Raw genomic sequence first — 25,456 nt, 5'->3', positions numbered from 1 at the left:
CCCGGACAAACCAAAAGTCAAAAAGGAAATATAAAAGAAAACCCCATCTTGACGTTTGTTCAATACTGGAGGTTGAACATTTCATGAATACATCTATACAGTAGTATGTAAGTATAACGTATTTTCCTGTTAGGTGCGTAACCGTCGTTAAATCCTAAACTCCTTTCCTTAGAATTAACCGCCAACTCTCCCACTGAGAAGTCACTTGATAGTTGCTAAGTGGATATAAAGTCATCTCCTGTTACTTCAATTCTTGAATTGGAGATCAACTGGATATTACGCAACAAGTGGTTCCTACATTCTTGAAATTTGTTGATCCCAATGTCGAATCCAAACTACCATGGAGATCCTACAGATGTTTTTGATATGCAATTAATAGGAAACTTCTTGAGTTTCGCGTCCAGAGGGGATAGAGTTGGACTAAATCAGATGCTAAGAAATGGTATATCTCCTAATGTACAAGATTATGACAAAAGAACTGCCCTTCATCTTGCTGCCAGCGAGGGCCAAGCCTCCATTGTTGAGCTTCTTTTGGCCTACAACGCTCAAGTTAACCTTCAAGATAGGTGGCAGAGGACAGTAAGTTTGATACAGTATAAGATATGACTTTCAAGTTATGTGTGTTTACTTTTATTCCTTTGTATCATTCGAAGGGATATGAAGACAACCCAGTTTTTTTAACCGAACTAGGACAGAAAATTAGACTAGACTAAGAACTTGAGCAAATTTATGTGTGTGGAGTAGTATTGTCGTTGGCGCGGGCAGTGATTATATAGCCAAGAGATGTATGCCAAGTATTTTGATTGCAGAAACGAAAGGCGTATGTTCTGATTTTCAGCCTTACTCAATGCTTCTTAAGATGATTACCTCTGTTTGCTATGAGAGAGGCATTATGAAGGATGAAGGATCATAATCCTCTCTTACTTTTGATTATCAAGCCTTTAACAGATGCAAGACTGTATGGACATCGAGATATATGCAGGATCCTGGAAGTCAATGGAGGCAAGGACTCGACCAATGACCATTCCATGGTAATAATGATAAGTTTGCTTTAGTCTTTTGTGAGGGTTTGATAAATAAATTTCGATTCAGCTACATGTTTGCATTAAGTGTTTTTAGTAATGCTCTTTCCAGATTAAAAAGTTATCGATCTCTTCATCAAGTTAAATCTTAAGAGAGTTGAGCGTAAATTTGTTTTTAGGCTAGGAATAGTTGACTTCAACCACAGGGGACATCAACAGCCGTACTATGTATTTTTTGGAGTCCTATAATTGATTCGCATTATATACAATGATAATATTTCTATAACATATAATGCAGACGATCCGCCGTGAAGAAGATTCATATGAGGTGAATATTGACATGTCTGAACTGAATTTGCAGCATTCGTCAATGATTGAACAGGTAAAGAGTATGAGCTCCAAATTTGCAATGAATTACCTGATAAATGGGCTTGATTCCAATATCTATTTACTGACTTAGTACTACATATAGATCTTCTGTATCGGGTATTATTGAGTGCTTGTCTTTGCCTAAGAGTTGGTAATCTTATGCCTGGTGGATAATATTCTGTTCTTATCCCAGCCCAAGTACTGATAATTAGACAGTTACAAAAAGAGCAACTGTATTTTAGTTGAAACCCCAATCACTACTGCTAACTTATTTTTAAGCTGTAGTGCAATGCAACCTCTTATACATCATTTGTAATAGGTGGACTTGAGTAGAGACTGTGCCTTAAAAATAAGTAAGAATAGTTTATAGTAATGCAGAAAGAATGTAAAATAATCCAAGCTATATATTATTCTTTACAAGCTTTGAAACAAAAATCGTTGACTGCCCATACTGTTTTCTGCCTCTGAATTTCTTCAGAGAAAATTCACATGTTCTTCCTGCTCAACTATTCCTTCAAAGTTAGTTGTGCTGTCAAAGTATGTCTGGCATCAAGTGATGTTTATGGTCCTGTCAAAGCTGTGCTAGTCTTCTATTAAAGTTAGTTTCCTGAAAGAAGTGGTGTTTTGGATTGGTGCTTTCCAGGGTTTGTTCGGTGAATCTGAAAAGGTCAAGTGGCGAGGAACATGGGTAGTGAAAACGATAATAAAAGGACATATATCTCATCCAGTGAAAATGTTTGTTCTTCCACGCTGTCTCTCTTTCCTACTTCTGCTGAACTCGAATCAATAGCTCTTAGTGTGTTATTCACCTTAAATTTGAAGTGCTGATATGATGCCAAGTTGAACTTGATCCAGGGTTTTGTCTGCCAAGGATGGCACTCTGCTTAAGGAACTTCGGCATCCAAATATTTTACAGTTCCTTGGATCAAGTGTGCACGACGAAGAGATGATTTTAATTACGGAGTACTTGCCAAAAGTAAGTTTTCAAATACATTTACAAATCTATGGTTCTTTTTTTTTTCTTTGGTTTATTCTGACTCACTAAAGGTTTGCTTTCAGTGAGTAGGATATTTGAAGTGATCTTGATTTTGTAGAAATACAAGGATGAAATTTGATGAATATAAGCTTCCGCCCTCCACAGTGCATTCGGTACTATTAATGCAATTGGTCTTTGGCCAGTCATTCTGTCATCTGGTCTATTTAGTGAACATGCAAAAACTTCAAAAGAGAAACTTAAGACTTTTACTGAATATATTGGACCTTCACTCAACTGAAATATCCTTTAGGTCTACCTTTTGCTGTGAGGGTTGATCGTCTTTGCTGTGTAAGACGTTTTTCTATGCACAATTCAGTTGATGATGAAGGTAGGAAAGTCTGACTCATTTCTTGGTTTACATGTCAGGGAAACTTGAATGATATTTTGGCTGACAAAGTTCGTCTTGACGCTCAAACTGCTCTGCGCTATGCACTCGACATTGCCAGGTATTTTTCCTGAAGTCATTCTATGTTTATTAACCTGAAGAATTCCAATCTCAGATGTGACGTTTCATTGATCTTATTCTACATTTTCTGGCAGATCATCTTATTCTACGTTCATGTTTGTTTGCTATCGTTACAGTTTCATCTTGCCAACAGCATGTCAAAACCCAAAGCTGAGCGTTAATTCTGCTAAATAAATATAATGTTGACAGTTTATTGATTATGTACCTTCCATTTTGAGCATGGAAACGAAACGGGCATCATGCTTTTATGGTTTAGAGACATGTTGCTTGTCAAAAGTTGTCCCTTAAGGTTAAGCTGAGATTTGTTACTTGAATCAATTGACAGGGGGATGAATTACCTTCATCAGCACAAGCGATTCCCCATAGTTCACAATAATTTGAATCCCAGGTAGGTTCGTTGTAGGCTTGTAAATACATGGTGTCTTTGGCTTAACCAAAACCATTTTCCACATGACCCACCTCATCTTAGCTCATCTCGTCAATTGAAATTCACACTGCTCGTATTTAGACATGTTCGTGAGATATTGGCTGAAGAATGTCAAAACATTTCATCATAAACAATTATCTGAAGAATGCTTGATCACTGTAAGTGCGAGTGCTTAAAAGTAACTTTTTTGTCTGTCTTACTCCATGAGCGTGGAGCATTATTTCCCTTGAAGCATCTAATATTCCAAGTGACTAGTAACCCAAAGGAAAGCAAGAAGAAAGATGTAACCCATGTCCTTGTACTACCATTTTCTTGATCTTTCACTAGGACTTTTCTTCCTTATCCCAGGAACTTGTTGCAAGATGAAGGTGGGCATTTGAAGATCGGTGAATATTGGATTCAAATGCTTTATGAGCAGATTCACACAAATCAAGACTCAAGTATGCCATGATGTTTGTTAATAAGATTACCACTCATTGTTCAAGTATTCGACAGAAAGGTCAAGATTGACCATCTATTACTGAGTCCCTGGAAGGACCTCAAGAGTTGCCGGCTTTTGAGGTTTCTTCTGGGATTAGATTTATAAAAGCCGAATTTCTAGACTTCAGTTTAGAAAAGGTCAAGAGGCAAATTCATGCAAGGGTAGTTTACTGAGTGTCGTGAGGGGTCTTTACTTCTTAGCAGCAGCGGCCTTACTGGCTTGCCCTTGTGGGGTTTGCCATCCCACATCGGTTCTGGGGGGGGTTTGGGTTTGGTTTATAAGTCCCTGGAAGGACCTCAAGAGTTGCCGGCTTTTGAGGTTTCTTCTGGGATTAGGTTTATAAAAGCCGAATTTCTAGACTTCAGTTTAGAAAAGGTCAAGACCATCTATTACTGTACAGGACAAAATCACGACAGCTTGGGAAGCATTAACATCGCCAGAAACGACCCCAAGAAAGATGTCCAGTCTTTCGGTTTTATACTGTATCAGGTGATTCCTGTGAAATTCATTCCCTTTTTATCATCTAATGTGACGTCTTATATTATTTGACAATGACTGGTCCTTTTTCTTGGGTATTCTATGTTATAGGGCCACAAAGATTTGTGAAGTAGATAGGTCTGTCAGACTTATTTAAGCCCATTTAGGGTATTATGGTCCTAGTGTACATTCACCAGCAATAAGTCTGAACCCGAAGCCAGTTGATAAACGAGATCAGAAAGGGCATTTTGCAATGACTGGGCGCATTCACCTATAACTGTATCACCAAGATGTTATAAGTTCGTTTCAGTTTCCAGACTTTCATAAACGGCCTGAAAACTCTTTTAAGTCTAGAAATTTGAAACGCATCTGGCACCAGCCAATTTCGAAAGACTCTCCTTAAATTAGGAGAAGAAGATAACTGTCACTCAAAGTTAAAAGAGTTTTCCATGATTTCTGATTCTGTTCCCGTTTCTTTTGGATGATGGCACTGCAGATGCTTGACGGGAGGCATGTTAGTAACATCGACACTGAATGCATGCTTGCTGATTCAGAGAAGAAGTTCCATTTAAGCCGTTGTCCCGGACGAATTGTTCAGTAAGTAAATATTATCATAGCATTTAGGAAAGTAATGACTAAGTTATAGAATTATTAATCATCTTGAGTTTTCAGTGGGAAGCCATGATCATCTGTTATAACTTGCATGGTAGAATTGTTAATCATCTTGAAGTTCACTGCGTTTAGCTGCTTTCCAGCTCCAATTAAGCTATCGTTGCTATTTGCAGGTTGATAGAGAACTGCGTTAGCGATGATCCTTCCCTGAGGCCCTCATTTGAAGGAATCATAGTGATTCTAGAGGAAGTTTCAGTGCTGCTAGGAAAGGCTGGTTGTCCTGTTTGTTGAGCAAGTTCTCCCACGCAAGATGATCAATCAAGAGTCGGAAGTTAACATAGTAATGGCCCTTATGCCCCTGCAGGTTATGCTATGAATCTACGATATGACTACGATTGGCATCTGAGAAAACCTCAAATTTTTCTCCTCAAGTGTGAATGATTTATTATTTATACACAGCTACAAATTATTACTACCGTACGATTCTCGTTCAGCATAGTATTCGATCGGTGGTTGTTCATCTGAAGATCCTTCTGGTTTCTGCTTGCTAAAGATTAATTATGAGGTTCACCGTCCCTGCATGATGTGATAGACAACCCATTTTTTCACGCCATCAACGTATTAAAACTTTTTTGGAGGATCTACGTCCATGATCTCCGTTCTCCTTCTTTACTGCTCAACATTATTGTTTTTGGTATATCGAAAATTCAACGCGTACAAAGTCTTGTTAGGTTCCCAAAGAAAATGTGATGAACAAATATTTTATTACTGACGGGAATTCTGGAATAATTAACAAATAAAGTATGTGAACCCACTCCTCAAAAATCATTTGTGTAATCCCTTCCATCAGAGAGAGAGAGAGAGAGGAACAGCTGTAATTACGATGTTGAAGCCATAAAATTGAGCTGCAGCTGTACAGACAGCACTGGACTCATTAATCATGGGTCGGTTAGAAAAGACGAGGAAAATAAAGGAAAAAGGAACCCCAACCAATCAATCAGTTCAAACAATCATATATGGCTCCATGTGAATTAGTTGTTTTTTTTTTGGGTGTTTTTGAAAAATTTTACTGTGTCAGTACATATTAAAAGCTTTTTTCGAGATTTTTTTGAACTGTTTTTATTTGTGTATTATTATAACATTGTATTTGAAAAACTTATTTTTGAAAAACAAGAGGAAATCCAAAGTGTTGATGCATAACCAAAATGTACTAAGTATTACCATACAGCCAAATGCAGCAATTCGAGGGACAAGAGGCTCAAACGATCGTCAGAAAATCCATTTGAATAGGTTTTGTTCAATTCCGAGAGATGTAATCTAATTTCTTTAGAACAAAATTTTGTAAGTCGTACGATACATGACATAACGATATATATCATGGTGGTGAACCTTTTTGGATGGTTGCCCTATCTCTCCCAATTCGAGTGTGCGCACCCTAGAAGCAACTGGTGGACCATCATTGAGAAGTTGCGACATTACAAGTAGATACCCCGAGTACGGAAACAAATTCAGAGATTGAGCGAGCAGGCAGGTGATTGATTATTCTTATGTTTATTTGTGGCCCATGAGTGCACTGCAAGCTAGAATGGGGTGTAAAGTGTAAACCCAATGAAAAGAACAGGGCAAGCCACAAACATCCATATTCTGTTATTTTAGGCTGAAAAAGTTTAACACAATCATCACCAGGGCTAGCTCTGTCCACATCATGTGTTTTGGGGTTTAGATTATCAATGATTAATGTTTGTTTATCTATTGCTGATAGATTGAACGAATTTATACACTTATGTACTACTACAAATTATTGGTGAATATCCCATGTTTAAACAATGAAATAAAGAACGCGAAGCTGTTGTCGTTGTTGTCGTGCATGTGGTCTCGTGAACGGTTAATTGGGAGGAATATTTTCATCTCCTAGGGCTGCACAAATTGTACACATGAATGCGGACGGACATGCCTTCGTGGGTAGATCGGTTGGTCACGTACCCTCCTCAAGAAGCGCTGTTCATCTTCTCCATCAGAATTTGAGTTTCAGGATTAACGTGTCAGAGGAGATGAGACCTCTCTTCTCGGGTCGCAGGAAAATTAGTCCGGTCAAAAATTCGAATATCTTCTATGTCCGGAAAAAAAAAAAGCGGGCGGACAATGATGGATTTTAACGAAAAAGAAAAAGAGAATGAATTCTTTTTACGCAAAACTGAAGTTGAAAATTTCTAGTAGAATGTTCTATCAAGGGAACTAATCAACCAAATTTAAATTTGAAAAAAAAAGGTGAAAAAAGCCATCCAACAAATTACTCGGTTAAGACTTCGAGTTGCAAAGTGTTTTAGCAACTACGCCAACATAATTAACGCCTCCTAACTCCATTAACTGTTAACTTAGCACCACCAAATGGCGCCGTGTCCGAAAAAGATGAGTTTGGTGAATTTGCTTTAGGGCACCAATTGGTGCGCTGTCAACAAGTCATATCCAATGTTTGGCACATTGCTAAACTTACGTAAGTGGGCACGCTAACCATTTATCCACGTTTCCGTAGATACGTTACAGCCAATTATTGCTTCTCGGCCTACTATACTTGTCACTTGTGAGGTGTCAATTACAAATTAATTATATTGATTCATTAATTTCCTCCATCAAGAATTTGTCTAGACCTGTTCATTAATTTTGAATTGTTTTAAATAAGTATTCAATTAAATTCATTTAATTAGTGGAAAGTGGATTAATTTGACTCAACTTTTAAATTCATATAAAAATAATTATATATTTAAATTCAATTTTTAATGAGTATTAAGCAAATAAATTTAAATTTCTTACCAATCTAATAACATTAAAATACAGTTACTTCTTGTCAAACAACATGTGAAAAAATAAAAAATATAAATAAAATTTTAAATAACTCAGTAATTAAATACTCATTTATATCTATTTATTTAAATAAATATAAATAAATTGATCCAATTATATTCATTACATAATTATAACTCGCCTAAATTTGACACCTCTTCGAGCACCAGGGTGTTCCCAAGTTAGAAAATTTTGACTGGTTTTGATTCTTTGAATCATTAATCACGACTAGAATTTTGCAGGCGAGTGACCAATTCTGTAGTGGATTGATGCCCCGGTTGAAATTGAATTAGTGGCGTAGGGATGAAAAACATTTTGCCCCTGTTTGGAAGCTTGGTTTTTTACCAAGTTTGTATAAAACTAGTTTTTTAATAACTTTTGCTACTGGAACCCTAAAAAACTTATCAAAGTTTTTAACCTACACACTTAAAATATCCAAAACACAACAAAAAAAAATTTCCTACCCCTTTTCTTCTTCTTCCTCCCCCACCACCACCTCCATTGCCGGCTCCGTCACCAATTTCCAGTGCCGGTCTTTTTTTTTTCCCCCCTTTTTTTCCCTCTCCCCCTCTTCCTTCCCTACCATCATCCTCTCTTTTTTTTTTTTTTCTCTCTACGTCCGGCGCATAGGGGGTGGCACAGAGGGGAGCGGCGATAAAAGAAAATGGCCTATGAATTGAAGTACTCAAAATATATTGCTCATCTGGAGATGGTTCCATTGAAGTATATATGGCCGGTGGTCCAATTGGCTCCACTGACCCATCCAGAGAGGCCATAACAAGTTGTGTAGTAGCATAGTACTCAAATAAATCTTCATCATTTCGTCTTTGAGCAGATCTTGGAAGGTTCTCGTTTGAATAACATTTTTTTGCTCATTAGACTGAATCTTAGGACCAGAGGGGGGCAGAGGGGGGTGCGGGGGGAGGGGGAAGGCGGGGCAGAGGGGGGCGGCGGGAGGTGGAGTTGCTGCTGGGGGTGGCAGAGGTAACGGGGAAGAAGAAGAAGAAGAAGAAGAAGAGAAGAAAGAAAAAGAAAAAGAAAAAGAAAAAGAAAGGGAAAGAGAAAAAAAAAAAAGTTTTTCACCTTACAAAAATTTCTACAAAATTTTTTACCTTACAAAAACTTCTACAAAATTTTTTCAAAAACTTCTACAGTGCACTACAGTAAAATTTTAGACAAACTCCAAAAAAACTCAGGTTCCAAACAGGCCCTTTGTTTTAACAGAAGTGGACAAAAGTGAAAAACACAAACCAGAAAAAAAAAAGAAAAAGAGATGGGCTCCACGCGCAACAAAAGTAGGAGTTATCCCATTTCAAGCAAACTAAAGAGGGACCAAAATACAAATGACCGACTGGAATTATGAGCCTTCCCATCAATTTCTTGATTTCTTGCGCACATTTTTATATTCTGCTTTACCAGACGCGGACTGAACTGATTGTCAACCATAACTATACACACACAATTTATACAACTGGCTCAAGAATATCCTACTCATTCTCCTGCAGACTTTTTTCGCGTCCTACACATATATACATATATATACGGGTACACATTATCCCTCCCACCGTCCCAAAAAATCAAGTCTTCTCTCAACTCTCACAATTAAACATATTTTGTTCTTCATCAAATTCTCTCAACAAAGTTCTCAACCATTACCAGTTGACTACTGGTTTTCTTGTGCATCTTGATTTATAATATGGGCAACTATGTATCTTGCACCCTTTCTGGGCCTGCTAGCAAGCAATCTCGCGGCATAAAGATTGTTTTCCCGGGTGGCGAAATCAGACACTTCTACGAACCGATGAAGGCAGCAGAGCCCATGTTTGAAACGCCCGGATTCTTTCTTGTGAATACAAAGTCTCTGCAGATAGGAAGAAGGTTCTCTGCTCTCAATGCAGACGAAGACTTGGAGATAGCCAACGTTTATGTTATGTTTCCAATGAAAAGAGTGAATTCTGTTGTCACAGCGGCTGATTTGGGAGCTTTGTTCATCCAAGCTAACTCGTCTGCTAAAAGGGTGTCCCTGAAAAGAGTGAGGATCTTGCCGGAATGCAATGCCCCGGCGGCGCTAGAAATTGTGCAGCCTCAGCCTAAAACCACTGAAGCTGCAGTACCCAAGTTGAATTTGGATGACATTGAAGAGTTTTCAACGCCTGAATTCAGGCACAGATTGTCTATGTGCAGATCAAAGAAGCCTTTGCTAGAGACTATAGCTGAAGAACCGGTTTGCTCAAGATGAGAGAGATCCAGTCGTGAGTGACTGAAGTCAATTAATTTCTCTTCTGTTTTAGAAAAGAGAGAGAGTTGCTTTTGTTTTCTTTTTTAAAGCTATACATATACTAATTCCATTTATTTGTAGCGGAGTAGCAGAGTGATAAGTGTAGTCTATGGTGAAAAACAATTCTTCTTCATTCGATGAGATTTGAAGTCAATCATGAGTAGACGCGAAGATTTGGTCTCCACGGTTACCCGTTTGTTCGATCTGTAATATGATTGTCTGAGAAGTATCTCCATCAAATGGCATGTAGACCTTCTTTTTTACAGTAGTTGTGGAATTGTACGAGTACCATTGTGACGATAAAAGTTCTTCATATTCATCACCGACATACCTTGCCGGTTCTGGACCGCATATTATAGAAATTTCGCCATTAATTATAGTGAATCGGTTTAGTGCGTGCCTATTTCTTCCTTTAGAATTAGGCTGTTGAAAGTCCGGGATTTCGTACGCAAATAGTTTTGAAAATGATAATGCATAAATACATGAAATCATTACCATCATTAAATCACTAATTGGCATGGAATTGGAGATACAATAGGGTGGTTTCAACGTAACCAGAATTTCATAATGCAAGATTTTATTTTTCTTCTCAAACAAAAAAAAAAAAAGTCATATGCAAAGATGGAATATTAAAAAATATATTTAAAAAAGTGTTTATGGATGATTTTTCTGTTTTGATGTTTATTTACATAATCTGGATCAAAGTGTTAGAGAGATGCGAGGAAGCTAATCTAGTGTTAAACAGGGGAAAGTGTTATCTTATGCTTATAAAAGATACTTTGAATTAGGACAAAAAATTTATAGTAAGAGAATTGAAATGCATAGGGCTAAATTTTAAATAATTGAAAGAATGCAACCCTCTTATAATGCTCATGTCGAGAGCATAAATGAATGGGATAAAGGTAAAAAAAAAAAGAAAAAGGGGGGGGTCCTAACTAATAGTGTCAACAAAATTTTTATAATTAAACATGGCAACAATTTCAGTTTTAATTGAATTAAAACGTCATAATTTGAAACTATACTTAGAATAAGAACTGTTTAGTTTCACAAATAAAAGAATCATGGGCATTAGTGCCTTAACTGTGCAAATTCAAAGTTTGCACGGAACAATTAGTAATAAACAGGATCTTGGAGGGCCAAAAATGAATTTTGTCCATCTTCAGCCTCCAACAAAGGTCAAAGGTCAACTTTTACAATCGAGTCTGGCAACACTCCAACTAGGAGTTTTATTATAGTCGCTTCTCATGGGTATCATCATCATAATAACAATCTGCAATTCAACCATTTTCCTCTTCTTAATTTTAGGGCTTTTTCTCCACTCATTCTCTGTTCCACACAGCCACTACTGCGTATGGCTGGAATCAGACTTCAGCCGGAAGACCCTGACGCCTCACAAGCTCGACCGCCAGCTTCGTCTGATCTGATCTCCGACGACGACCGGTCGGTTGCTGCGGACTCTTGGTCGATTAAAAGCGACTACGGGAGTACTCTTGACGATGAGCAACGTCACGCTGATGCCTCCGAAGCACTCTCCGTCGCCAATTTCCGTGCCGCCTCCGACTACAGGTTATTAAGTTATTTCACTCGTTTTTGCTTCCACCTATATGTGATTAGAATTAGATGCTTGGATCAATTAGCTGGGGGAAAATTATGCAATGCGGGATGTTTGAAATTTCTGAATCCTCGTAATTAACGAGGCTGATACACTTCTAGTAGTATGTGCATTTATTGTAAAATTCGGTTTTTCAGCTCGGTTAGTTTTATTAGGTGATTATCAGGATATAGTTCTTTTCGTTTGTTGAGGTTTTTGATAGGATAAATTTTAGTTCATAAAGTTCAAATTTTGAAGTTGGATATTTTGGAAAATGTTCTGTGTTAGAGTAGTTCGGACAAAGAGGAGCCTGATGCAGAAGCAGTTCAGTCAATGTTGGGTTTCCAGAGTTATTGGGACGCTCAATATGCAGATGAACTAACAAATTTTCGTGAACATGGCCATGCTGGTGAAGTTTGGTAAGCATTATCATCTGCTTCATAGGTCATTAGCTTTGACCAATCAGGCATCAGCAGGGGTTTTTTTTTTTTTTTTTTCAATTTCCATTTTGGATTACTTGAATTAGCAACCCAAGTGTAGTATGTCTATGTGAACCTGGATACACATAAGACGCACCTCCATTTTATCACCCGTAAGACAAAAAGAACAAAAGAAAAGTTGGGAAATGATAGAGGGTTCAGTCTTCTCCCCAGTATTTTGTTTTCAAATACTTTTTGGGATGACGTTATGGTAAAGAGAGTTGATTTCGTGGGCAGGTTTGGGGCTGATGTTATGGAAGTTGTTGCTTCTTGGACAAAAAGCTTATGTGGTGAATTTTCTCAAGGTCACTTGTCAAACCACGTGGATGATTCCAATTGTGAATCTGTTGGCCAGCTTGAGAAGGAACCTTTTAATTGGAGCGTGCTTGACATTGGGACTGGAAATGGGCTTCTTCTCCAAGAGCTTGCCAAGCAGGGGTAATATTGTTGGTCTTTCAGAAGCTATTTATAGCCTGTATCAAGTGCTAAACCAGGGGCATTACAGTTTTGGAATGCCAAAATTTGTTATTTTCATAGTTGTGATTTGACCTTTTTTTAATACTTGTCGAAGTAGGAAGAAGCAGGTCGGAGCATTTGCCTTACAACAGTGCAAAACTCAGTTTATTGCTTAAAAGTTTGACATTTTCAGTGAAGTCTTTAATGCTGTTTTACCACAATTTTCCATCCTTCCAGGTTTTGTTCAAAAATCAGAATGTACTCTTCGTAATGTTGTCTGAAAGTTATGGGCCCCACAGCTATCAAATCTCGAGTCTGCTATTGGTTTTGGTTCAACTATTTGTCTGAAAGTTATGGGCCCCACAGCTATCAAATCTCGAGTCTGCTGTTGGTTTTGGTTCAACTATTTTGAGAATATTTCTTATTCAGACTCTTTTTCACCGACATTTGTTCATATACAGAAGGGTTGGGACAAAGGGAGAGAATGACATAGACGCTGAACAGCAACCTTGCTGGCCTTTCCAGATATGGTTACACAGAAAAACCTCTATTTTAAGGGTTATTTTTTGAAACATTCCCCACCAGTTTGTATATCGATCTTGATGTGTAATAATCATATAAATTCAAATATTAAAAATTTCTCTGTGTTTAACATCCAGTCTCTCTACTTAGAAACATAGTACCATCTTGTAGTTTATTGTTCAAGGAGTTAGCATTCAAACCAGACTAACCTGGGAACAAATAGGAGAAAACATAGACTTTTGTCTTAACGGATGCACAGAAAGGGCATAGGAATAATGAATATTGTTTCTATGTATGACATGCAATCCAGAGAAAATCTGCATGATTATATAATACATGACATCCTAGAAGTGACTGGTTGGGTCAGTTCCCCCAAGTTTGGTAAATGAGGGTGGGTCTAAGGTGGCCTTCTTTAGGTTCTTGGTTATCAAAGCAAACAGTTCTTTTCCTGAAACGGTCAGTGCTCAACATGTCTAACCCAGAATTAATGTTCTGTTAACGAATTTAGTTGCTTTTTTTTTTGCAAGACCTTGACTAAAACAAGAAGGGTAAATAGTGTAATTTTCATAAAAAAATGAAAGCTGTAGGAATTTAACCTAATTCTTGAGTTGTGGGGCAATGTCATGTTGTTTGTGAAGTAAAGCCAAGGAACATGGTTGCATAGGTCTTTAAAACTTCTCCTTTCCTCACCCCTTCTGGATATGATGGTACACGTGTTGAAGGAGTCTGGGAGCCCTATAGTTATTAGTGCTCTGTTCATTTCTGATGAACCTGAATGGCAAGTTATCTGATGATACTCATCACACGTTTCTTTGTAAACAAAAGTTTGATTTTCTGAGATATTTTCCATAGTTGTCGACCGCTATCAATGCGAATGAATCAACAAGGAAGGTTTGCATATTTGACTTATCATTGAAGATTCACTGTATCAATGAGACTTTGTTGCCACGTCATTAGCATGTGATCTTTTTGATTTTCTAAGCTCTGAATCAACTAACATTTGATGTTTTTGGGTTTAGGTTCTCTGATCTTACTGGAACTGATTATAGTGAAGGTGCCATAGACCTTGCTCGGAGCCTTGCGCATCGTGACGGTTTCACTAATATTAAATTCTTGGTATGAGAAGTGGTTGAAATTTAACATAAAAGTAACTTATCCACCACTTTCAATGCTATTTACTTTTTGTCACCTTGTCAGTGATATAGCTTGTGAAGAAAATACTCCATATTTTGTCTTTAGATGATTCTCTTTAACTTTTCTTTACATCTATGGTAAATGTTGTCTAAGTAGGTAAAAAGGGTGAAACTCAAAAGCTTTGACATAGAAGTGGAACATCTTAAATTGTTCTTAAATTGTTGTTGGAAGGAGCTTGAGATGGGGTGGGGTGTCTTTTGGCTGGAGACATGGTTGTAGCAAAATGTGGTACTCTGCTGATTGATGAGGTCTTAGACAAGGATAGGTTGGTAACATCATAGACTGCAAGTATGATTGCTTGGTTGGTATGAAGTGATGCCAGTTTGGATGAGCACTAGGTAACCCGAGAAGTACCCGTTGAGTTGGTGGTTGCACCAAGATGCAGTGCCTATTCCTATATGGTGGGCAGGTGATCGCTTGAAGTGGTTGTGGGGTGAAAATTAAAAATTCATTATTTCGAGTGGATGTTTATGATTTTAAAATGTAAATCTTAGATGCTTATTTGAAATATTTTCAGATTTTATCATGTAGATTTTATCCTTAACACATATTCTGTACAACACACTAAGTACATTATTCTTCTCAACCTGTTCTCTTTAGCTCTGCAGTTAAGCCTCTCTGTTTTCAATGGTACAGGTTGATGACATTCTTGAAACAAAGTTAGACAGGAAGTTTCAGCTTCTTGTTGATAAAGGCACTTTAGATGCTATTGGACTTCATCCTGATGGTCCTGTGAAAAGGTATTATGGTTGTTTTGAAGGTCTGGCATTTATTCTGTTGTCACTTGATATATGCATTCAAGAGAGTCCCCAAGTTGTAGCATCTCAAAACCAACCAGTGACTTGCAGAGTAATGACAAATGTTTTGTGGGAGAGGGAATTGTGCGAGCATCAAGTTTGATTCTGTGGAAGATTTAGAGTAAAGAGCTAATTATACTAAAAGACAGAGAGAATTTATACTTTCGTTGTTAGTGCTGTTCAAGTTCATTTATTGAAGGAAAAACAGATTATAGAAAAGAGACATTTTAGGTGGTCTGTCGCCATCTGCTTGGCGTGAATTACTCTAACCTTGCTGAAGATGTTAAATTTTTTTTCCTCCGATACTCGAGTGTGTCATCTTTATTAGGGCTATTTAGGATTATTTTGCACTTTTTCTTTCATTTTCTTTTTAAGCTGTCTGAAAAAAATCATGGTATCCTTGTATGTCTCAGTAAATTGATTTTTATCTACTGGAATCCTGGTTAGATGTAAAAACTACAGAATACTATTCTATCTTTGATTTCACCTCCCCTTTTTTTTTCAAGGATCATGTACTGGGATTCAGTATCAAGTCTTGTGGCTCCTGGTGGATTATTGGTGAGCTTCTCTGTATTGTTTCCAACATACTAATTCTTGTCAAGTGCAATTTGCTTGAATGAAGCTAAACCTCTTACCTAATACTCAAATAACTATGCATGTCTTTGGTTTCTGAAAGTTCTGCTTCTTGTGCAAGTGATTAACTTCTGAGCTTTCATCATATCTTCTTCTCTTATTTGTCATGGTTCCCAGGTGATTACCTCCTGTAACAGTACAAAAGATGAACTGGTGCAAGAAGTTGATGCTTTTAATCAGAGAAGAAATTCACCGTCCCAAGAGCTAGGAGCTAGTGGAGACCAAGAGGTAAATAGAGACCCCCCTTTGTTCCGCTACGTTGATCATGTTCGCTCATACCCAACATTTATGTTTGGAGGATCAGTAGGATCACGTGTTGCTACCGTGGCATTCCAAAGGAACTGAATAATTGAGTGTCCGTAATTTGTTGAGTTAGTTTCTTTCTCTTTGAAGGAATTCCATGTTTCAATGAATGTGTCTGTGACTTTGTCGAGGATGCTAATTTATGTCAAGATTATTGATGTCTCTGCTTTGCAATGTGAGGCATGTCTGGGTAATACAAATTTTTGGACAAGGTAACTTTAGTCCAAACAGAGAAGGATTTGTGCTCAGATCCTCTTAAGGTCATCATGACGAGCGTCTTGTTTTAGTCTATTGCAAGTTACTGATTTGTTTCCTGACTGCGATGAAGTTGCGCTTCCGAGGGCTAACTCTTTCCTCTCTGGATATGTATCTTTAACCGGTCGCAATATGTGGATCTTTTAGTTGTTGTCACGAGATTACCAAGGAAGAAACACGTGTTTTGATCTATAGGACCTCCATTATCAATGTGTCCTTAAGGTGAAATCAATGTTTTGAAACTCGAATCGTTAATTGAATTGGTGAGGCGTTCATATCAAGATTCAATCAGTTGGATTGGTTCAATTCTGGTTTAATGAATTTTTTAAAAAATAATTTATAGAAATATATATGTACAAAATAAGACATGCAGTAGATTAATTTAAGACTTTATATGATCAAAAGTTTAATATTTTCAAAAAATTTGAATTTTCACAAGTAAAAATTTTAAATTATAAGTTGTAATAAATAAATTTTATTTTAATCTCAATTGTATTTACTAAAAATAATCTTAAATTCAACTAAAAAATATCACAATATTCTAAAATTATACAAAATTCACGTACATGAAAATTAGACATTATGAGTTTAAATTTTTTTAAATTTTTTAATTCATGTTTTTGGCATTTAGATATTACAACTTAAAACAAAAAAGTTTGAAATTTGGAGATAGTTAGGAAAATAGAAAACAGTTATGCAAACTTGATAAAAGGCAAAAAATGAAAAAAAAAAAAAAGAAGTGAGTGGATGTGACATTTAGTAATTAGTTTTTAGAATTAAGGAAAATCTATTCGTATATATATATATGTTTCAATTTAATAGACAAATAAAATATCGCCAGTTCAACGGTTTAATCCGATTCGCATGATTCAAATGATTCTGATCGTTTTTTAATTTTAACTCCAGTCAATCCGAGATATGAATAAGATCGGAACTATGATTGGTTCACGGTCGAGCCGGCGTTCGATCCGATTTTTGGCATTTCCTCTATGACCTCCATCATCTGATGTAATGTCATAAAGGACGGTAGATTCACTTTTGTCTAAGAGAGATTGAATGCTGTGATTCGTTGACTAATCCAGTTACGTCATATCTCATTCGGCCGGAAGGTCTAGTCCTGTTACGCCATACTGTCTCATTCGTCAAATTAAGCGCAGAAATTTTTTTTTTTTCCGACAATAATAGATGTTGTATAACGTACTCTAGCCTAATCCAAAAAAAGAGACAGGGAATGGTCAACTAAGACCAGCCACATATTGTGGCCAAATTGTGGAAGGCAGGGATTAATCCCTGACCTCCAACATTATCATTATGGTGATGATTACTGGATCAAATTACCAGTGGCAAGCATAGAAATATTCAGCTAAGAAGAAATTGTCGACTGGGAAATACTTAGAAGAACAGTCATAATTTTCGCTTGTGAGCTTAACCGTCGAGTCTTCAGTACGATTTACAAAAAAATTCGACATAAAAAAGTCTGAATAAATTATGAATCATCATTCATGGTTTAGTATTTTAGATTCCTCGATGCTTATATAATGACATATTTCCTTTTTGAAAGATTTTGTATAACTTCCATTTCCCTAACCACAATATTTTCATCCGCTATTTCCCTTTAATTTTTTTTTTTAAATTTCCCTTTCTCATTCGATGAAAAAGGAAAAGGAGTCTTGGTCCCGTCTACTCTTTCAAAATCTGCATCCCTTGATATTCTATAACTCTGATTATAGCGGATCAATAATGAATAATGTTTCCCGTACTTCAAGTTTGCGGAATCAATATATGCTATAGAAACAAACGTACACACACGAATTTATCAATGAATCCTACCACCATTTCAGTAAACAACTCAGTCATGGGACATCCGATGAAATTGGAACGATACAGAGAATAGCATGACTCCTGCGCAAGGAAGGATGAACACGCATGAGGTAAGCCAAGGGAGCTGGTCTTGATCAAAGGAGCTTCCCCTGCCCCGCAGCAACATGTCTAACAGAATCAAGAACAGCAGAGACATGCTGCTGCTGCTGCTGATGGAAAATGACCTGATTTCTAGTCCTCCATAACTGATACAACACAGCAGAAAAAAACCAAAAAGAATTGGATGCCAGTGCTCGTAAAGACATCTCAAATCTGCATCCCAAGACAACCTGCCATTAACAATTGAACATAACAACTGCATCTTCTGCCAAACCATGCTAGATATTGGACAATCAAAGAAAACATGTGCCATGGATTCATCAGCACCATTACATAAAGCACACTTATCAGACTCTATTCTAAGTGCACTCTCCAACCTTTTAATCTGTCCTTAGGCAGGCAATTTCCTATTACACAATATCCAAACAATAAAGGAATGTCTCGGCACAGCACCCTCACCCCCGCACCAGCTTAAAACCAGGAACTGTGCTTCCAGCTGTCCTGAGTTCTGACATCGCTGATTGAACCGTAAACTTCATCGGAGCGCTGGCTGGCCAGTACACCTTATCCTTGCTACTAGGACTGCTGGGATTCTTTCGGATCCTTAATATAACTTGACCAATAATTGAAAGTAAAGAATCTACAGATTCAAGAACTAAGTCACGGTGCCTCAGGAACTTCACAACAACACATCATGGAGAATTCAGTAGACCAACAATAAATAAAGGAATGAATGAATAAACAAATTCAACTGTAATCTTCTTCTCCGAGGATGTGCCAGTCAGGGGTTCATAAATCACAATTGATTCAGATGAACTAAAATGGAAGCAAGACAAAGACCAAGAGTTCCACTGAGGATTGTGAGACCAAACGTGCCGCCAACGGTGCTTGCAAGCTCAACATACTGGAAAGGCTCTGGTGGTCTTTTGGACTTGTTGCATGCAGGTACTCCTTGCGCATAATTCCATCCAAACTTGTCAGTCTGATAACATCTTTCCAGTCTCTCCTTCATCTTAACCTCTGCAATCCTGTTCATCAGAATCCACAGATTTGCATCCACCATGCCATGGCTTGATCTCCCTGCTGATAAGATATTAAGCAAACAAAAAAAATTTACTGCAGCACTTTCTTGACTAATTCCCTTTCAATCAGAAGATCATATACAAATGTATGATGGGAAAAATGACAAGCATTTGCAGGTACTCCTGCAACCAAAAATCAGTTCAGGAAAATGATACTCTTAAATTTATTACCTTCATCTTCATGTCTGTGGGATCTCACCAGCAGAGATGGACGAGGCCTGCTTTTCCGGTATGGCAGCTTTAGAGCTAAAATAGCTGGAGAGGAAATTAAAGCCATGCAATAGCTTTGGAAACAGATATGTCTCCTTAGTTCTCTAAAGGGGTATGCAGTTGACCTTTATCATCAACTAGTCAGCAAATGATGCGAATCATGGTTGCGTAGGAATATAAGCATAATCAAGAATCAATCTAATTAGTAATTAAGTCGAGCTTAGCTGTATACGTAGTTAGCTTTTGCTTTTCCTGGCTAAAGGAGATTTTGCGAATTGTTGAAAGAGCAGTCCACAAGCAGTAAATAGCGCTTCTTTGGGTGAAAAATGAAGCCGTTGAGTTGCATGCTGTTTGTGTTACTGCGTCCTTTTCGCCTGCTGGGATAGTATATTCTTTTAAAATTTATTTAATACCAATTACTTGAGCTCGGAATACCTCCAATCAAGATTCAGGTTACCAAGCACGTAATCAATAGACCATTATTAGCTACATAAATGAATTTTGGAATGCACTGAGTGGGTCTTTTTTTTTTTTTTTTTTGTTTAATCACTAACCATTAGTATTAAGAAAAAAATCAGCAACTTAACGGGTGTGATCCATTTGGTTGAAATCTAATTCTAACAGATTAAAAATATCTGAAGGATTGAATACACAAGTTCATGAACCGAACTTGACCAGAAGTTTTCGACAAGCTCACCTACTTCAGGACAAATTTTGGTGGTCCAAAAGGCAAAATAATCACCGTCTTCCCACAGGTTAACTCTTAGGTCAAACTTGATACAAGCGGGGAGTAAAAAATTTCCCTTGGTGCCGGCTCAACGTCTACGTGATAATTTATAATTGATGCATGGAGGTAGAGGTACTGCATTAGATCATGTAAGGGACTCAAGGGAGAGAGCGGACTCCCTGTATTAGATCCTGTAAGGGCAAACCAAGGTGATATTCAACCTGTATTAATTGCGCTTATTCTTTTTATGCTTAGTTGGTCAGCGCTTAGAGTTCATTAGCGTAAATTACGAAACTTCATGTGAATTGGTGGTAAGACGTGTGAATCTATTGCTGGCAGTAATCATAAGCAACCAAGCGTTAAACTCGATAAGCCAGATTTGACTTCTGAAGGGTTTGTGAATGTCGCTGGAAATAAAGAATTGCAAAGTTTAGTAGAAGGTCTTCGTAATTTTACAATTTGGCCACATGGAGAAATGCATGAGTCTTGGAGCAGGATTTTTCTTTCTTTGGATTTCCTGGTTTCTTTTGAAAGTACTAGGTTGCAGATCTTTGTACAATGGGAGTTACAAATAAGAAATGAGTGTATGATTGTGGGTGATGTATGATGAATCAAAATATAAATAAATATATGTATGATTGTTTTGTAAATCAGGTCTGGTCGAGTATTTTTGTAAATAATTTTATGTCAGTATGATTAATGCTTAATAAAATCTCCACCCATTCATTAATTGAAAACGATCCCCTCAATTTGCCCTTTTTCTTTAATTTTGGTGTAATCACTGTGTGTGTTTTTCTCAGACCTGTTCCATACTGACGGAAAGAAAACTTCTGGTAGTAGTACTACAAATCTCCTTAATCCCTTTCTTTCACAACTTCACAAACCTCACTAGAAATTTCAATGAGTGTATCCCACTGAACCCAATCATCACATTCATCGAGGCATTTTTACTCGACGTCTTCGTCAGCATAGTGATGTTTGCAGAAATTCAGAGACCAATAGCAATTGTTCCGGCTTCATCTCTGGTCTCCATTGTGGCCGTAATCTACCTGCTGCGTTACCTAGAAAATCAAATCAACCCGTTCAAAATGATTACTCGAAAGTCCGCATGAGCCTTGTTTATCTCGTACCTAAAGAAGAAAGGCTCGTACTGGCACACTTCGGCTCTCTGGATTTACCTGTTCGTCTTTTTGCTCTAGGTTGATGTTTTTTTTTACTTGGATTAATCCATCTGTTTTTCGCTCCTTTTTTTGACCTGTTCTTCTATTCTTGTTTTCTTCGTTAGTTGTTGACCGTATTTCTTAAGGTGGACACACCTTGACACTTGGAAACTGAGTGGGCTCCTGAACAGCAGGCTGCTATTCCTTTGCGAGCTCGTTGTCAACTCCTTCTTGACGATTTCCAGGCCCGTATGACACAGTTGATTGATTAGTGTCACGGGTTGTTTAGTTTCCTACAACCACACACACACACGTCGTGCGATACTAGCAATTGTTTAAAACTCAAACTATAAACGGTTTACTAGTTCAGTCTAACCTCCAACTGCGCGATATCGTGTGGAAGCCAAAACTAATGAGCAATGAAGAGAAACATTGGAGACTAAAGGAAAGCTCATATTACACTTGAAAAAACACTTCTACAAATGAGGGGCTTGTTTTGTTTATAAGCAAGTCAATAAAGTTTTACAAGACTCTAGAATGTTCTACACTAAATGTTTTCCTACATTTAGTTTCTAAAATTTTCTATACAAGACAAACTTTTATATACAAAACTCTAATCTATTTCACAAGACTCTTGAACAACCTAGAGTGGTCCGAAAGCCTCAAGGCTTTTTATATACTTCTAATAACGTTTGGAAGAGCTTCCATGACTTCCTATTTGTTTGTTACAGTAAGGTGTGCCTATACTAACGGTTCTGATTTTTCTCTTATTCGTCTATGTACAGTAGTGCATGTCTGGCCGCTCAGGAATGGATGCGCGCGGTCGATATGCAATCCATGTCCTCCTCTCCCACTTGAACAACGATCGTCCCTGATACCTTAACTAGTTTCATACGCCTATATAAGCTCCTCAAATCGTTACAACTTCTCGGCGGACTCCCAGCTTATCTCGGATTCTAGTAGCCCACGCCATCGCACTTTATGCTTACTACTCCTTCATGGATTTTAGAGAATGGTGAGATGACATATTTTTGCTGAACTCGATCTTATCGGAATCCATCCTTTTTTCAGTTAAATGGAACATTTATCATAATTCATAAACCGCTCCGATCAGAATCATTCATATAAGCACAAACCACATTTCATTCTAAAAAGGATGAATATACATGAATCTGTAAATGCACATCCTGTCAGCATTCGCATTAGAATTGTTAAAAACATTAGTGGTTTAAGTGAACTAAGACGGACACAAGACACAGGCAGAGAGTACCGCTGAGAACAGTGATCCCAAATGTGCGGCAAACAATGACTAAAAGCTCAAGAACATCATCAGATTGCGTCATTTTATTTCGATGTTTATAGCGGTCGGCAAGTGCTGGTGCGTAGCCACCATTCCAACCAGCATGCTGATAATGAGTGTCATCACCCACATCAAAACACCTCTCCAGACTCTCCTTTATCCTAACCACTTCCATTCTGTCCCTCAGAAGTCGCAGATTTGCATCATCAATGTGTTTTTTTGACCTTCCTGCCCAGATTGAACAAAGCAGAAATGCAGAGTTTAGTTGATCATAAATCTTTTAAGAAAAGGAAAAAGAGAGCTACATGTATACTTAATGTGATAGTCAGAAAGTGGATTTAATTCTCATTTAATTTGGTCACCTTCATCTCCAAATCCTTGCTGGGCTCTTACTTGAAGGCAGCGATGAAGAGTACTCCTGCGCCTCTGATCAGGTTGCCCCATTGTTGCAAAATTAGTGGTAATTCTTGAAGAAGCAGCCATACTTGGTTCGCCTTCTGACTATGATTATTTTCTTGCTTACCAAGGATGGGCTACTAGAATTTCTTGCTCTGTGTATTGGACGATAATGTATAGAACAATATTTGCGTTAGGGTCCTGTAATCGGTATGAATGCTCGCTCTATATCATATCTGCTTATTTATTATCTGTGTGGATTATTTAATTATATACACAATTGATGGGGAAAAAAAATAAAGAAATAAAGAATAGGAATACGTCTGAACAAAGATGATAATAAAGAAATAAAGAGTAGTAGTTCATGTTGGTCGTATCCGTCTGAACAATGATGATAATAAAGACGCGTACGTGTTTCTGGTCAAGACTCGAGCATGGCTAGTAATAGGACAGTTTCAAAGGAGATCAAGAATTCTCTTGGCAGCGGCGGCCCTTCATCCTAAAAGTGGCCAAGAAAAGTGCTAAACCCTTCATCCTAAAAACCAACTCCTAATTTGAAATGAATATATTATTGATCCATTTTTCCTACTTTAATCCCGAGGCCTTCTTGATAAGCCAAAAACGAATGCCATATTATATAGTAGTATATGTTTTTGGACCTAAGATTACAATTTTATATGCATTCTGACCGAGGTTGTTGAGGCGTCACATTGTAGCTAGTAGCTGCTGATTCAGTCACTCTTGTCACAAACCAATAGCGATCGGACGTTGTTCCGCTGTATTAGGTTTCAGAACTTGACAGAAAGTGTTTTGAATGAAAAAAAAAGTTGTATTATCAAAAAAGACTCTAATATTGAAACGGAGGTAGTAAAAAGTTTGGCTTGTTGAATATCACACTGTTGAAATGATCCCCCAAAATTTTTTTACAGCAACAAAAGGGATTAAAGAATAAAGGGGATCGAGAGAATGATCAAGTTTTAACTTTGGATAGATCGAGTAACGCTATTTTTGGGATTAGGTTTAATTAATCAAATTTCGTTTCTCGCAAGAAGAAGGAGTAGCGCTGCTTCCTCCCACCTTCCTCGCTCATGATCCATGTTTCATGTACCTTTTTTTTTCTTAAAAAAAAAGAGAATTAACAGCTCCAATTGCAGTACTCTTCCATACTTTGATTTGGCCCTTTGAACCGTTCTCTCTAAGTTTCATTCTAACTTTTTCCCGCGGAGGAGCTTTGGACTGTTCAGGCCTTGATGACTGAGTTGGCTACCAGAGTATCATTCGAAAGCTTTTTAAGGACAGACATACTCAAGAGCACCTTCTTCTGGTCAAGAAATAGACTAAAATAGGAACATGTTTTCTTTTTTCTACTTACAGAACCTTTTTTTTTTTTTTTTGAATAAATGAAAGATTTTAAATTCGTGATCTTTTATTTACAATTTATCATATCTTATCACTTAACTCACCGCTTCCCCGGAACCTTAAATAAACATAAGAAAAAAATAAGGATTTTTTTGTCCTTGGAATTGGTTCTGTTCCTGGCTTCATGCCCTCGAAAAGGCTGGAGAACATGCCAAAACTCTGGGCATATTTTAATGCCTATGCATTTTTCTACCAAAAAAAGGGTCAAATTATATTAATTTTACATATAAAACCTTACACCTATACCTCCTTTCTTTCTCTCCTTTTCAGCGTAAAAAGGTCATAACCCCTTATCATAGGGGTGTACGCGAGCCACGCTACTCGCGAGCTACTCGCGAGTAGCTTGGTCAACGACTTGGCTCGACCTCGGGTTGACCGAATTCGAGCCGAGTTTCGAGTAGCTCGAATGAAAATCGAGTCGAGTTTCGAGTAAAAAATCCCCGGCTCGAGACTCGTCGAGCTACTTGTCGAGCCGGGGTTATTTAAATAATATATTTATAATTTAAATAATATATATGTATTATAATTATAAAATGACCATTATGGATATAAGTTATATGGAATTTATAAAATACCCTTCGTTATCGAGCCTTTCGAGTCGAGTTTCGAGCTTAGAGCGAGTACATCGATTCAAGTTTCGAGTATCAATTTTTTTGACTCGATCGAGCTCGAGCCGAACTCGAGCCTAGGGATATATGAGTCGAGTCAAGCTCGAGTATAGCACTACTCGAGCTCGACTCGACTCGATTACATCTCTACCCTTATGACAGGAACTTCATTTTCTTGTCTGTTTCACTTGTTGCCCCAAAAATAATTTTAAAAAAATTTTACCTCAAATACGCTTTCATAATTAAGGCTTTCATAATTAAGGCTTTCATAATTGGGCCGTAAGTTCATGAAATAAACCTAGTCAGCCCAGTTGAGTGAAAAAAAAAAACCATCCGTCAGCTTGAAAGTTTCCCAAAAAGAAAACACCCGTCACCAGAGAGGCCCAAATAAAGAG

At 37.6% G+C, this 25,456-nt stretch overlaps 4 protein-coding genes and 1 long non-coding RNA gene across 8 annotated transcripts; 3 read left to right on the top strand and 2 right to left on the bottom strand.

Moving 5' to 3' along the window:
• The first annotated feature begins 169 nt into the window (after positions 1-169).
• Positions 170-5,383, top strand: LOC113698624 (serine/threonine-protein kinase 12). 3 transcript variants are annotated; one of them, XM_027218503.2, is made up of 11 exons: positions 171-579; positions 939-1,031; positions 1,321-1,404; positions 2,035-2,126; positions 2,247-2,367; positions 2,794-2,873; positions 3,219-3,281; positions 3,669-3,760; positions 4,202-4,290; positions 4,775-4,875; positions 5,064-5,383. In XM_027218503.2, exons 1-11 carry the CDS (start codon positions 322-324, stop codon positions 5,179-5,181), a joined length of 1,191 nt encoding a protein of 396 aa, XP_027074304.1. In that variant the 5' UTR covers positions 171-321; the 3' UTR covers positions 5,182-5,383. The 3 variants fall into 3 exon arrangements, with proteins under 3 accessions (XP_071912806.1, XP_027074304.1, XP_027074305.1); XM_072056705.1 differs by lacking the exons at positions 4,775-4,875; positions 5,064-5,383 and adding an exon at positions 4,390-4,762 and having other exon boundaries at positions 170-579; XM_027218504.2 differs by lacking the exon at positions 3,219-3,281.
• A 4,044-nt stretch (positions 5,384-9,427) lies between these two features.
• Positions 9,428-9,970, top strand: LOC113699442 (uncharacterized). The gene has a single exon (XM_027219817.1). It carries the CDS (start codon positions 9,428-9,430, stop codon positions 9,968-9,970), a length of 543 nt encoding a protein of 180 aa, XP_027075618.1.
• Positions 9,971-11,218: 1,248 nt separating this feature from the next.
• On the top strand, positions 11,219-16,248 carry LOC113698890 (uncharacterized). 2 transcript variants are annotated; one of them, XM_027218848.2, is made up of 7 exons: positions 11,220-11,575; positions 11,894-12,019; positions 12,317-12,517; positions 14,077-14,173; positions 14,888-14,991; positions 15,555-15,606; positions 15,799-16,248. In XM_027218848.2, exons 1-7 carry the CDS (start codon positions 11,361-11,363, stop codon positions 16,024-16,026), a joined length of 1,023 nt encoding a protein of 340 aa, XP_027074649.1. In that variant the 5' UTR covers positions 11,220-11,360; the 3' UTR covers positions 16,027-16,248. The 2 variants fall into 2 exon arrangements, with proteins under 2 accessions (XP_071913445.1, XP_027074649.1); XM_072057344.1 differs by lacking the exon at positions 11,894-12,019 and having other exon boundaries at positions 11,219-11,575.
• A 1,803-nt stretch (positions 16,249-18,051) lies between these two features.
• On the bottom strand, positions 18,052-19,578 carry LOC113697751 (uncharacterized). The gene is made up of 2 exons (XR_011817676.1): positions 19,413-19,578; positions 18,052-19,242 (listed from the first exon to the last, which is right to left on the bottom strand). It is a non-coding gene; the product is annotated as an uncharacterized lncRNA (long non-coding RNA).
• A 2,885-nt stretch (positions 19,579-22,463) lies between these two features.
• LOC140010162 (uncharacterized) lies at positions 22,464-23,230 on the bottom strand. The gene is made up of 2 exons (XM_072056658.1): positions 23,001-23,230; positions 22,464-22,866 (listed from the first exon to the last, which is right to left on the bottom strand). Exons 1-2 carry the CDS (start codon positions 23,119-23,121, stop codon positions 22,559-22,561), a joined length of 429 nt encoding a protein of 142 aa, XP_071912759.1. The 5' UTR covers positions 23,122-23,230; the 3' UTR covers positions 22,464-22,558.
• Between the last annotated feature and the right edge of the window lie 2,226 nt (positions 23,231-25,456).

The sequence above is a fragment of the Coffea arabica genome, chromosome 7c (genome assembly GCF_036785885.1).
Source record: "Coffea arabica cultivar ET-39 chromosome 7c, Coffea Arabica ET-39 HiFi, whole genome shotgun sequence".
Taxonomy (NCBI): Eukaryota; Viridiplantae; Streptophyta; class Magnoliopsida; order Gentianales; family Rubiaceae; genus Coffea; species Coffea arabica.
Note: the sequence above shows the minus strand (reverse complement) of the source record. Positions and strands in the feature narration are given on the sequence as shown.